Source organism: Mauremys mutica, chromosome 7, assembly GCF_020497125.1.
Source record: "Mauremys mutica isolate MM-2020 ecotype Southern chromosome 7, ASM2049712v1, whole genome shotgun sequence".
NCBI lineage: Eukaryota > Metazoa > Chordata > Testudines > Geoemydidae > Mauremys > Mauremys mutica.
In genome coordinates this window covers 112,262,905-112,276,978 of record NC_059078.1, presented here as the reverse complement: position 1 = coordinate 112,276,978, position 14,074 = coordinate 112,262,905, and the positions used below count along the sequence as shown (strand labels likewise).

General features: G+C 39.4%; 1 protein-coding gene across 1 annotated transcript in view; it reads left to right on the top strand.

The window, feature by feature from the left end:
- PLPP4 (phospholipid phosphatase 4) overlaps window positions 1–3,390 on the top strand; it is a 104,607-nt gene extending 101,217 nt beyond the window's left edge. The window contains exon 7 of the mRNA XM_045024844.1: window positions 596–3,390. Within this exon, the coding sequence (XP_044880779.1) occupies window positions 596–795 (200 nt within the window). The 3' untranslated portion in view covers window positions 796–3,390. The remainder of the gene's footprint in view (window positions 1–595) is intronic.
- The last annotated feature ends 10,684 nt before the right edge of the window (window positions 3,391–14,074 follow it).

Here is a 14,074-nt window from a genome sequence, read left to right as displayed (position 1 = left end):
AGCTTAGCAGCTTTGAGAATATCTACTCTGGATTTAGAAGACAATGGTTAAAAGATATTAAAGGTGCAAAATATTGTTAGGGCCCAATAGTGCAAGGAGCTGAGTGGCTCTTGGATGCAGGGGCTCTGTGCAAACCTCAAATACATTGGTTAGTACTTAGTTATAGATAGCAGGCTGGGGGCCAAAGGGGGACTCTTAAAGCCAGATGGATTTGGCAGCTCAAAACTCTTGTAGGGAATGCAAAGGGGCAATGCAGAATTCCATCCATCTCACACCACCTATGGCCTTCATGATGTTCCCTGCACAAAGGGAATATTTTGTAAAGACTTCCTCACAGGGACTCCACCCACCTGCCCCTGGACAAGGGTGCCATCTCCTGGGCAGCAATTCATCGAGTTTATTGTGGGTCTCCCTTGTGAGTGCTCTGCATGAGGATAAATCCAGGAGCAGATTAAAGGATGCAGGGTGCTTCCACCCAGGGAAACATTCTGCACCTCTTGGATGCAGACTTTAATCCCCCCCATCAAGCCCCATCAATAGTGGCTGCTATTTCAACACTAACATGCTTGATTTTTTTGTTGCTTTTCCTACCTAGATGCTTTTGTCGGAGGAATCATTGGCCTAATTTTCGCTTATATTTGCTACAGACAGCACTACCCACCTTTGGGTAACATGGCTTGCCATAAACCTTACGTCAGCCTCCTAGTTCAGACCTCAACGAAGAAGGAAGAGAGACCCACAGCAGATAATGCTACCGGCCTGCCTCTAGAGGGAATAACTGAAGGACCAGTATGACTAATAAATGTGCACAATGAACTTCTAGCCCTTCTCACATTCCTCCAAACTGGTCTCTTAACATGATGTTTCCTACAGTACATTTGGGCGATGATTTTTTTTTAAAGATATTATTTTTCATACAGTAACATCCTCTTACTTTTAAGGTTCAGTTTTCAGTACATACTGTTTTGTCCAGCTGTCTGTTTTCAGTCCGTTGCCAGAGCAAAAAAAAAAAAAAAAATCCAGAGAGGAAACAAGCGTCAATAGAGAGAACATGCCAAATCCAAGTTAGTTAACTGAATAGTTTTGAAAGAGAGGTATTTGAAGATACAGTCAATCTGAAAACAGTGGATGTAGATTGTCCTCAACTGTCGGTGACTTCAGTGGGTGTTGAGTGCGGTCCTCACTTTCAGGAGGTTTTCAGCAACTGCCATAATCAGCCCTTGGTCTGTTTCTTTATATAATTTGATGTGTAAGGGGCAACCTCCTTATGTTTATGTTGTGGTCTTCTAACATAATAAATCTTCCACATGATGTGAATGCTTTGTGCTAGTTGTCAAGTTTTGGCAGGGTTATTCTGAGCTGGTAATTAAACAGTTGCTGAAGTGTATGAAGAGCAAGAGTCTGAAAAGAGCCAAGTCTACTCACATCAAGGGTTTTGGAGGATGAAGCTGACAGCAGAGTGAGCCAAATCTGTGGAAATTGTCAGCTTGCAATAACATATGTTCATAGGCTGGATTAGAAACTGGGTAGTAAAATATTAGTATTTTTTTCTGAGAGCTCGGGCAGTAATTATTTTCAAAATTGAATGAAACCGCAGCAACTCCCACGACATACAACAAGCTGCAATCTTAAAAACAAACAAACAAGCAAAAATCTTAAAACTGCGCAGTTGAAGAAACACCATGTTTTCTGTGAATCTCAATGTGCCACAGCTGTCCTGGTAGAACTGTCTCCAATGAGACACTCCAGCATTGGTTGTGATCTTAAGGAATGTTTAGACTTTGGTTCATGAGCATTGGTTTCACATGTATGAATGCTTCCATCAGTTTCCAGCACTGTAATATGCCTGGCTGAATTCTGAGAAAAATATTCCACTTGCTCATTTCCCCATTTTCAATTCATCATATTCCTAAGCCTAGCGTTTGTAAGGGTCATCTTGCCGCCTGATCCAAAGCCCATTAAGTCAATGGGAATCATTTCATAGTAATCTAGTAGGCTTTCGATGAGGTGCAGAGGAGGTAACCATGTGTCTGACCAACCTATGTTAGTTTATTTTTTTTAGGTTCATGTTTCCATTCATTATTCATGCACTATGACATATTAAAAACATATCACACTCCAGTGAAATGATGTACCGTTGAATGGCAAAGTGTCAGCTTCCAGCATTTCCTTTAATAGATGGATTAGAAAAGAGCAGGTAAAATGTTCTAAAAATCACATCCTGACAGTTGAACATTTCTGAGCTAGATCAGCTCGTTAAGGTGATCATAACCGCTTTGATCAACAATATCCATTATGGTGCTTTAGACTGGAGGAGACCGGTGCCATAGCTACCTTATAACTGTGTTCCTGTTGGAATATGTATTGGCCTTGTAGGCGTTTTGTGATTCAAAAAAGCTGTGTGTCTCAGTGTAAAGGCTTGTCATTTATTTTTGTCAAAGGTACACTTTGTAGATTTTTTGAGAAGAGCTATTCCCTGATTGGCAACACTTGAATTTTTATAGAAGAAAAAGAAGTTATGAACCCTTTTTCTAAATAAAAAAAATATGCATGCAAAAGAATACTGCCAAACTCATTTAATGAAAACATATACAAAATTGTGAAATATACATGAATAGGAAATTACCTTATGGAAAAGCCATAGAAAATGTAATAGGGATGAGACCAATAGGGGTTCTATAGAAATTAGGCCTGGTCTATACTGGTGCTATAGGCCCTAGTGTAGATACAATTATACCAGCATAACTGTTTTTATATGCCACTATAGCTTATGCCAGTTCCTTAAACTGACATAAATTAAACCAATATAAGCATAGCTGTGCCGGTTTAACTGCATCCTCACTAGGAGGGTTTTCCCAGTATAGCTTTATCAACAAAACCCAGTTATGGTAGACCAGTCATTACTCTAGAAACCTAGGCAAATGTAATAAAGATTTCTCTCCTTGCTATAGAGTTTTTACACCATTCTATAGAATTCTGTATCAGGGATATAATTTTATATAGGATGATTGAAAAAAACTAGCAAAGTTATCGTTTCTATAAATTCTGTATGATTTTTCCATTAGTTTTGTCTTTTAATGGAAAAACTTGGCCTCTGGCATGTATGCAAATCTTAAAAAAATTCTTAAACTCAAATTGAAAGTTTATTATTGAGGTTTAGTGCATTTTACACATTTTTATATAAATCTGGTGTATTCTTAAAAAATGAGTAGGGCCTCCTAAATGTGCTGTAAAAATTCCCACTATTTTAATGAACTTTGATACAAGTTAGCTATATTCCCCTTGTTGTTTGGGATGAGAAACTGACACAGCACTTAGAAGAAACACAACTGTGAAAATGCTGGAATATGAAATGTGCACCATAAATACTTATATTGAAAGATAAATGAGTAAAAAGGACTTTGCAATGCAGCAAAGAAAGTATTTTTAATGAATGTAATTAAATTGAAAGTAATAAAACAGACCATGTAAAAGCTTTGATTAAGGTATAATTAAAATTATGAAAAATGTAATAAAATGAAACTTGCAAAAAGGTCCATAGGAGCTATAATTACCAGTACATGTCAGCGTAAGGAAAGCATTTTTGTGGATTGGTGTATTTTAATTTCATGCTTTCTTAATGTGAAGGAAATGTAATGTTGTAATGCACCAATAAAACTGCACATGAATGTGGGTTTTTGTACATCTGCGTGTTATCATTTTTTTGGTAAGGAGAAAGGTCACCAATTTGGTTTCATTAGTAAACCATAACGAGTGTTGCAAACGATCAGCCCTAAAATAACTGCAGTCACTTAGGAGCAAGGAACAGTTCCAAGAGTTAGTTACTGTTGGTACAAGAAAGGAGCTGTCCCAGCATTCAGCTAGTACACATTATCCAATTTCTATGCAGGAAAAAAAATACAGTTTAGATCTTAGAATCTGAAGTTCATCTCGGAACATCCAACCAGCTGAACTACAACATGCCTCTCTGTGAAGTTTAGAGAATTACATACTTCATAAAAACATCTGATTAGTATAAGAGGAATAATAAGCTGCTATGGAAAACTATGGAGTAATACTGAAACCAAGAGCAGCTAAGAGTCCAGTTGAGAGTCAGATGAACTTGGAAAATGTCTGCTAGGGTGGATGAACATCTCAGACTAAAAACCAACATAAGGGGGTTTAAGCCATTTTTTTCACATTTCCTTGACTGCAGATCTCTGCTTTTTCCAAAGCAGTACAATAAGCCCTTGGTTTCTAACATGGTGAGAATGTTTGTAATTTGTTAGGAGGTAGAAAATACTGTGTCAAAGATACAAGATAGAAATTAGGGGCCTGGTTCTGGTTTGACTCTGGTATAATTCCACTGACTCAGATTTATACCAATACCAGCAAGACCAGAGTCAAGCTCTTAATCCAACTTTTGACCACATATTTTACAAATGGTTTTGTGGGTAAGGGTGAATCTAATTAGATTTGACTGCAGTTTTGGATTCTTGGAATTACTTAGAGCTGGTCTAAGAGCAGCCCTGCTCTGACCTGGTGAAAGGGGAATAGCCTTGAACAGAGCAGAAACAGGAACGGGGGAGTGGTAAGGTCAATTTTGCTCTGCACAGATGAACCCAGAAAGTCTGCTGTTCAGAACAAATATGGCATGATCCATGCACTGAAGAATTTATCCTTCTGTGCTCATACGAATTCACAAAGAGCCAAATTCTGCTCCTAATTAAATCAGTGTAAATACAGAGTAAATACAAATCCATTGTATTACTCCAGAATTACACCATTCTAAAACAGCCCTAAGGCTTCAGGCACCATGGAAGTGCTGACACAGTCATTTTGTGAAGCAAAGTTATAGCATACATACAGAGCAATGTCTGAGACGACCTGAGAGAGAGAGTAGGAACTTAGGAAAGGCACATCTTCCAGCGTTAACAAGTATGCATGGGGATTATGCCTAGTGCTACCTCCCCTTTGGGGTGGCTAGAGTCTACAGGGGAACTTGGAGAGGTAGCCATTGTATCTTATCACTGTAGAGGAGATGCAAGTGATGCAAAGGCTTCATGCATCCTTTGCACACCTGTGTTGTAACTGGGTACCATCTAGCTCTCAATAATTACCTAAGAGTGTTCCATATACCAGGGGGTGGGGAGGTGCCTTGCTATCAAATGGCCATTGGCTGTGGAACCTCTTGGTCTAATGTAACTGTACGGTAAATACGCTGCTATGAGTGTACAGTTTACAGTGCAGGTGTTCTGTTTTATTAATGTGCCATAGGTGTGCATGGCTCTTTAAAAAATGGGTCCAATCTGCTTCCAGGGAAATCAGTGGCAAAACTTCCATTGACTTCTGTGGGAGCAGAAGCAGGCCCACGGTACTTTTCCATGGTGCGTGTGCTTGTTTGTTGCAGTGCAAACAAGACTGTAATAAAAAAATGGAAGTGTTTAATACTTAGCGCTGGAATTTGGTTTCACACACAGTCAAATCCTGAACTAATTTAACCCTGGTACAACTGCATTAAATTCAGCGAGTTGAAGGGGGTTTACATCAGTGCAGAACTTGGCCTGTTCATTTGTAAAAGGACAATTTATTCTTATATCGCTTAAGACCTAATTGTAAAATTAAACAATGGATGTTACAATATAACTCACTATATCATCTTTCATCGGCCTTTAACGGGGTTTTAATATAATCAGATGGCTGCCAACAACAGCCATGTGGAGGGGGATGGTAGAAAGGAAAACTCAAGGAGGAAAAGTAGCTCAAATGGAATGCGAGAGGGCAGCAAAAGAAAGAAGCTCCCTGTAAGCCAGAGAATAAAGAGGAAGAGCCTCAGAGGCAATGTGAGTATTGGCAGCAGATGCAAGAACATCTTCAATTTCAATAGAAGCCATTGCCTAAGTGGGGAGGGAGAGGAGGAACTGCCAGAAGAAATGTAAGAAAAGAACTAATAGACGGAAGAGGAAATAAAGAAGAGGTCTGTGACCCAGTTAGTGCTCACTTGTAAGATGTCAGCATGGAATTAGGCCTGAAGAATACATGTGAATAAAAGTGAGAGGAAGGGAAGGTGATTTTTTTTCCCCTCTGAACTGTACCATGATCATAGACCCCCTAGGAAGGAAGGAAGCCTTAAGTACTGCAAGTTCAGTTCCTTTCTCGTTGTTCAGTGTACAGCATCACCGCTGTCTGATCAAAGCCATAGGGCCAAATTCATCCTGGGCCTATGGCCAAGGACTTACTCTAGGATGAACTAAGCCCATAGAAACTAGAAAATTAAGGGCTGGCTCATCCCCTCTCATAGAGAATCCCACTGGAGAATGGGGAATAAAGGGGCCAGGAAGCAGCTTGTGATTGTGCTCTCAGAGTCTCCAGTAGGTTTTCCCTCAGGGGGAGAGGCTTTGTGGCGAGTGCAGTAGGTGCAGCCTGCAGGCCCCGTCAGTGCTGATGAGAGAGGAGGAAAGTGAGGACAATTGTACCAGGGCCTCAAGCTCAGGGCCCCCTCTCCCATAGGTCTGCAATGTCTGTATAAAGTGACATGGGGAGGGGGTAGTGAACCTAATGTACCAGGGCCCCAAATTTCACCTGTAGCTCTTCAGATACAGTTGGCTAAGATACAGCAACATCTGTGTGGAGGGTTGCTCAGCCCATTTCCTCACTGATAGCTAGGCTTCCAATCAGCAAGGCTCCTGTGGCAGCAACGACAAATAGGACCCCAATAAGAGTTAATGCAGCTACGAGTAACATCAGTTCCTAAAAGCATATTCACTTTGATATCTGTAGACTCGGCCAGGAATGAGCTTTGTTTCTCTACCCCCAGCACTGCCCCCAAAATTTATGCAGGGGAAACCAGGAGTGGAACTTTTGCAGGATCAATGCCAGAAAGATGTGACTTCTTTTCTGCTTCTGAGAGCAGAACGAGGACAATCCAGCCCATAGCTATTACACAGAATACATTTAACTGCGCTTCAAACTTACATACAAAAAGTCTGTAGCTTCACATTCAGAGTCCATCTGTACAACCGAGAACAACTACTTGAGAGAGGTAAAATCTCCATGAACATCTGTTCCCACTCCTGTACCTTTTTCTAATGGAGAAAAAATTAGCTTGCAAGAGAAAGTAGCACTGAAGTTCGGATAATTTTTTTTCCAAAAATTGCCACCAGTCATGGAATCCAAACAAATCTCCCCCCCCTCCAGATGTTTCAGTGATTTCTTTTTAAGGTCTTCTCAGAAAGTTATCCATATGTTCAGGGATCTCCATTTATTTAGTACATGCAGATTACATAAATACATGATACACAAAAATTTAAAATAACCATTTAAATCAAAGTTGCTAAAAATGGTTTTAAGACAATTATAACACAATTTCATGTTAATAAAAATGTTCATTAAAACCATCTGTTATGCATAATAATGTAGTTGTGACATTTGGTAATCCTTGACAAATACTTTAACAATAACTTAACACAGTGCTAACATACTATAACTCCAAAAGGACCAAACAAAACTAGTTAAATGGGCAATAGGATCTCAGATGAAATAGACAATACAGAAAGACCAATTTGAAATACTCATCCTATGTGCTAATCAGTTCTGAATCATTTGGTTTAGATTTAATTTGCTAATTACTGCACGTTATTTAAATACACAATGAAAACATTTATAGAGATTTTCACAGTTATCTAACAGTTGCTAAGCATCACTATATTTTTGAATAATCATGCTGCTGTATTATCGTCATTATTCCACCTTTTCATGATCTGCCTTCTTGTCTGCTTTCATGTACATTCTGCATGACCTGATCGGAATGACTCCTACATCCTTCTTCCAAAAGGTTAGAATTAAATTAGATATATCCAATATGTGAGAGCCCTTTACAAAAAAATACTGTCAGACATTTTCTTCTCCATGGAGAGTCAATCATTTTCCATTCCACCACAGGAAAATACCCAGAGGAGTAGAAACCCCATGAGTTCCATCCTAACTGATCTTTCCATCAAGAGGTAGAAGTTTGCTCCATCTCATTGAACGGACAGGGGCCATTGTCCCAAAAGGCCAAGTTAGAAATGGGGGCGTGCAGGAACAGGAAGCAGAGCACTAGATTGTGCTGTCTATAGTTCTGATCATTTCTGAAGCAACAGACTGGGATTTCACCAAATGTCAGCAGAATACAAATATTAAATGTCTAAAATTGCAATGGCAAGGCTGTGTGGAGACTCTGTGATATACTAAAATGAAATGAGACTCCTTCCCCTTGTGCCTAGATTTCCCAGCAGCTGCCTCAGTGCTGTGGGATTTTGGATTAAAGTCTCAGAGACAACAAGAACGTCCTCAAACCACCATTTACACCAGGGGCCAGATTGTCATAGGGTGTAAATTCAGTATAATGGTATTGAAGTCACTTGAGTTATTCTGGATGTACACAAGACCAACTGAAGTCAGAATTTGGCCCTTGCTTTATGCAGCCAACTGCTGAGAAAACCTTCCAAAAAGAACAAAAAAGGTATAGCCAGGTAATATATGGTAACGTCAGTTTCTGAAATCCAAATTTTGAATGAGGCATGAAATGGAAAATCCCTGTCTGGTGCAGTGACTAGATACAAACAATTATGTGATTAAACTGAACTGGTTTGTGTGTATTACTGGGTGTCAAGCACAAATTACAATTAAAAAAAACCAAACAACTAACCTCCTAACCTCAAAGCACTTAGGATGCTGTTTTCCTATTAGCTGAGATTTTCAAAGTCGCAATGGGATTTAGAAGCACAACTCCTATTAATTTCAATGAGAACAGTAGGTCTAAAACACAATGGCACCTTTGAAAATCTCATCCATTATGTGTTAGGCTCACTACAAATGTATTATACTCATCCTGATTGGAATGAAACAAAGTTTATTGTCAAAACTTTTTAAAAAACCCACTTTAAATATTTTTGATCTAGCAGTCACAGATATAAAAGCCAAATTTAACCTCTCAATGCTCCTTTGGGTACCGCTCCACTCAGTCTCCAGATCTTTGTTTCTGATGCTGAAGGAAGGAAAAAGAGAAAAAAGTTCTTTGAAGCCTGAGAATAAACTCTTTCCTTTCTTGGTGTTGCTCAAAGGATTTTAAAGAGCTCTTTTTTGCTGCAATTCAATCCATGCTCTCATTCCCTTGTCATCTCTGTTTTGCTGGTGGCCTGATCCACATTCAAAAACACCTCTCTTTTAGTAGGAAAACCCTATGTAGTGACTGTACTTGAATGTTATGGCCTAGCTTCAGCAGCTCCATTAGCTTCCACACTTGGTGAAGTCCATCGGTACTGAATTTAAAGTAGGCTTTTTAAAAAAAAACATAACCAGAAACTCACTCTCTTTTTCTCAGATAATCACCACTGAACCTGTCTGCTCATGTTTGACTGGTGAATAAGCTTACAGCAGTGCAAATATAACTCATAGGCAAATCCTGCCATGCTCTTCATTGGTGCTTCTGACCCAGAACTGGTGCAGGTCTGCTGTGCAGCAAATCTGCACGGGGAGTCCTTGCCCCTTAAGCATCATAGAGCACTGTTCTGTGGGGGTTTGCTCCACATTAGCGGTAGGGGAGTATGGCTGGTATATCTGAGATTACCCGTGTTCACGAGCCAAACCCTTTAAATGGAGTCTCCAGTGAGGCTGCAGTTGTGGCCACAGAGCCACTTTCGAGCTACTTTACAGCTGGGGAAAGCAGGTTTTCCACTCCCTCCTAGTCCCCAAGCATTCCCCTATGCACAGCCCATGTACCAAAGCTGGGCACAGGGACCAGGGTTTGCAGCTTCAAGAATCGGAAAATCTGGAACAAATGCAGATAGTAAAAATAATGTACTTAGAAATCATGACATTTGGGTGATGTTGGCTGTACAGGAAATAATTATGAATAAATAATGGGAAGTCATAATGAGAAAAACGTCTGGAACATTCAGGTTTAAATACATAAATATATTTTATAAACCATTTCCCTGGCTGTGTCACTGATCCTGGAGACAGTGATGCCATGTGAGTGTATGGTTTTCATTTTCAACATTCAGTACAGACAACTTTTGTGTTTACAAGGGATAAACTACAATTAATTCAATTATTATACATTCTAAACAACAATTAGCCTCAAGATGTAATTGTAGCTCATGAAAGATGAGGTATCCCTCTAAAAACCATTAAAAACCCAACTCCTTATAAAAAGAAAGTCTTTATACACCCCAGAAGACAACTCATCTGACCCCTAAGTCCCTGAAATAGTCTGCATCTGGCTCTTCAGCAATGTATTGGAAAGAGGCAGGTTCACTTGTACACTTCTTAAAACCTCAATGAAAATTGCTGATGAGCAAGGACAGGTGCCTAAATGTGGCCCTGTTTTGCTCTCAAAGTCCAAGGGAGTCTTACCACTGACTTCAACAGGAGCAGGTTCTTGTTCTTCACATTTATGATCCATATTCTGCCACCAGGCAGAGCAGAACACCTCTGATCTACCAGACATATTGGACAATCTATAATATGTATTTCAGGGCCTTTATGGATAGGAGTATCTCAGTTTGGAGACAATTCTCCAGATGTAAAATCAGGATCACCTCAAGCCCATAATGGACTAAGACACTAAGACATTAATACCAACCCCTCCCTCTCTCTCTCTCTCTCTCTCACACACACACACACACACACACACACACACCACATTTCCTCATTCTTAACCAACCTGGCAGATTCTCATCTCTTAATGTACCTAACTGTAGAAGGGATAAAACATGTCCCATAAAACTGATCTCTCTTGGCACATTGCTTGCCATACTAAAATTATATTTCTAGCATTATTGCATGAAATACAGAAGTTCAGTAAAATAATTAGTGTGTGATTCCAATGGCTACTGCCAGCTCCAATTTTCCACCGCTTGGAGATACTGCAATTAAATTTTACCTGGCTCTAGTTTCTCACTCTGTGATGCCTGTGGAGTATGGAACCAATTCGGGGGGGAAGGGGGTTCTGTGACCTTTCCTCATTGGAACCCTTTTTGCATAAGAACCATTCTGTGCACTCTGGTATGAAATCTGCCACCTTTATGTTGAGTAGTACCTTACTCTGCAAGTGGCCCAACAAAAGTTAATCAGAAGCAATGGTGCTGGAGCAATTTTTATAGTGGGAGGTGCTGAAGACAGACACCATGTATTTAGGTTGCTATTAGTACTTCAAGACAGGGGGTGTTGCAGCATCCCCAGCACCACAAGAGATCCCAGTGTTGAGAAACACAGTGCAAGACCCCTTGTACATCCAAAAATGTATTTTTTATTTACCTCAGTCAGAGAATCAGTCCATGTTTCTTGCCATGCACACACAATGCACTGGTGACTAGCAGTGATGTTTACTCACACAGAGGAGCTCTGCAGTCTTCCTGCTGTCACAACTCTCCTAAAAAAAAAAGAACTCCTGTTCTTTTTGCAGATACAGACTAACACGGCTGCTACTCTGAAAACTCTCCTCAGTTCTTTTGCTCAGTAACATGTACTAGGGGCATTAGGTCAAAGCAAACCTCGCTTTATTCCTGGCACCATTCTCATTTGTAAATCAGGGAACATATATTATTCTGCATTTGATGTTTTCTAAATAGCTATTTAAATATTACATGAAACAGATTAAATGGAAGATGTGATCATATTAATCTGAATTTGGTATCTCTCTTTTTTATCGGCATTATGGCACCACACTGTTGAACTGCATCTTCAATTTCAGGATCATGCTTCAAAGCCACAACAGCAGATTAAGATTGTAATCCCTTATTGAAGCCCTTTGTAAAGCTGCAAAAGAGAAGGGGAAAAGGAATAATATGGCAATATAATTCTTTAAACGAACACTCTTGGTATGAATTAATCTATGAAGCTGAAATTCATATCTGCAGCATTCTCCAAACAAGCAAGAATAAAGCATTTTAATACATTCTCAGTGCCACAGTGAATATACAAGGCTAAACACTCTCTCTCTCTCTCTCTCTCACTCTCTCTCTCTCTCCCCCCCTGTAATAGTTTCATAAAGCAAAGAGCTAAAATGTGTTCACTCAAGGGGCAATTAAATATTAGAGTCCATTGAATGCATGTTTATAGAACTCCAATTACTGTTATTGGGAGCTTACCAAAATATATACCATTACAGTAAGAAATTATGCAAAACTATTAGGGATGTGAATACAGGTTTCTGTAAACCAGGAACACTACTTAGCAATTCGCTAAAAATACAGAGGAAAGTTTGTGCAAACCAATGCCCCTCCTGAAAAATTATAATCATGTCATGGCTGTTCACTAAATTACAGCAAAATCCTGTGCGGTATTTTGCAGTTGGGGGCTGAAATATTTATTACCCAGTAAACTCTTTTATGCAAAGAAAATCATGGAAACACTGCCTCATTATTTTGTGATAATGCAGTAAATAACTGGAGTCACTGCTGTAATTAGTATTAATGTTCAACCATGTGCATAACTTACATGCAGTAGTCCCAGAACCTTGTGAGGTGTATCAAACATTAAGCACTATAATCCTGATTTTCATTGTGCTAAATCTTTGCTTGCAAAAGTGCTGCCATCCACTGAGGAACTTGTTTAAATACCAGAATTAACAGGCATAACACAATCTGAAAAAATCCTGTGAGCTGAATTTCAATGGTCTTTGCCAAAAGACAACAGGGAAAAAATGCATCTTGCTGTCAGTTGGACTCAGATAAAAAGCTTTTATATCATGTCCTTATTGGGTGGAATTTTCATTTTGCTCCAAGAGATGGTGGCAATTATAATGAACTCTTCCAAAGTTTGTTGAGGGAGTTTGTTGAGATGGAGGGAGGTGGGGCTCACAAACTGTTTAGAGGAGCAAAGAAAAATTATTAAGAGTGAGGAATAAATATACACCCCACCACCCAGAAAACACCACATTTTACCTGCAACGCTGTCCAGTGATGCTCTTTCATTTAGAAGTTTAAGTGTGCATATACCTTTCCCAGACAAAAATTGTATGTTTATATCTTGGGGTCATTTCAAAATGCGGATACTAAAAGCCCCAGCAACTTCCAGCAGTTGCTAAAATTTGTATTCAGCAAAAAGAGCTGAAAAGGGGATTTCACTTAGATCAGGGGTTCTCAGACTTATGTACTGGTGACCCCTTGCACACAGCAAGCCTTTGAGTGCGACCCCCTCCCCCATACATTAAAAACACCTTTTTATATGTTTTACATCATTATAAATGCTGGAGGCAAAGTGGGATTTGGGGTGGAGACTGACAGCTCGCAACCCCCCCATGTGATAACCTCACAACCCCTTGAGGGGTCCCAATCCCCATTTTATGAACCTCTGACTTAGATTAAGGTTTGTTTTCATTGCTACAATGTTTATATTTTTGTGCAATGATTGGTCACCATTAATAAACACACATCCCCAAAGGCCCAACTCATCCTTCTTCTGCATAGCACAGGCCTTTACCACTTAAGTTCAACAAGAACTTATTGTAGCTATCAGCTGTACAGGGCATGTGACTTCCACTAATGATCAGCCAACAATGTCAACCTCTATTCATCTACTGTACAGCTGATAGCTACAATAAGCTCTATGTAAATACCTGCAAAACTAACTCATTGTCCTTCTTAAAACTATGCTTTGCTGCATGGCTTACAAATAACTTGACAACAGCTAGGCTGCTGTTGTGCTGAGACCCTAGCCTATCATGCAGACCAGTATTGTCTCATTGTTTCCTTGTATTCCACTATTGATATATCTGTGTCCATCTGTTGTCTCTTTTCTTATACTTAGATTGTAAGGTCTTTGGGGCAGGGACCACCTTTTTGTTGTGTGTTCTTTGTACAGCACCTAGCACAATGGGGTTTTGTAAGCATTATGATAACACAAATACATTTAAAAAGTCATTAGTCATATATCTTATAGGGATAATAGTTTCATTGTTCTTCACTAAATGAGTTTATTATTGATAAATGAAAAATACAGATATAAAACAAACTATGGGCCATATGCAGAACTGCCTTTGACCCACTGTGGAAATCCCATTGATTGAGAATGTGGTTATATACAACATATTTAAATAGTAATAGAATTA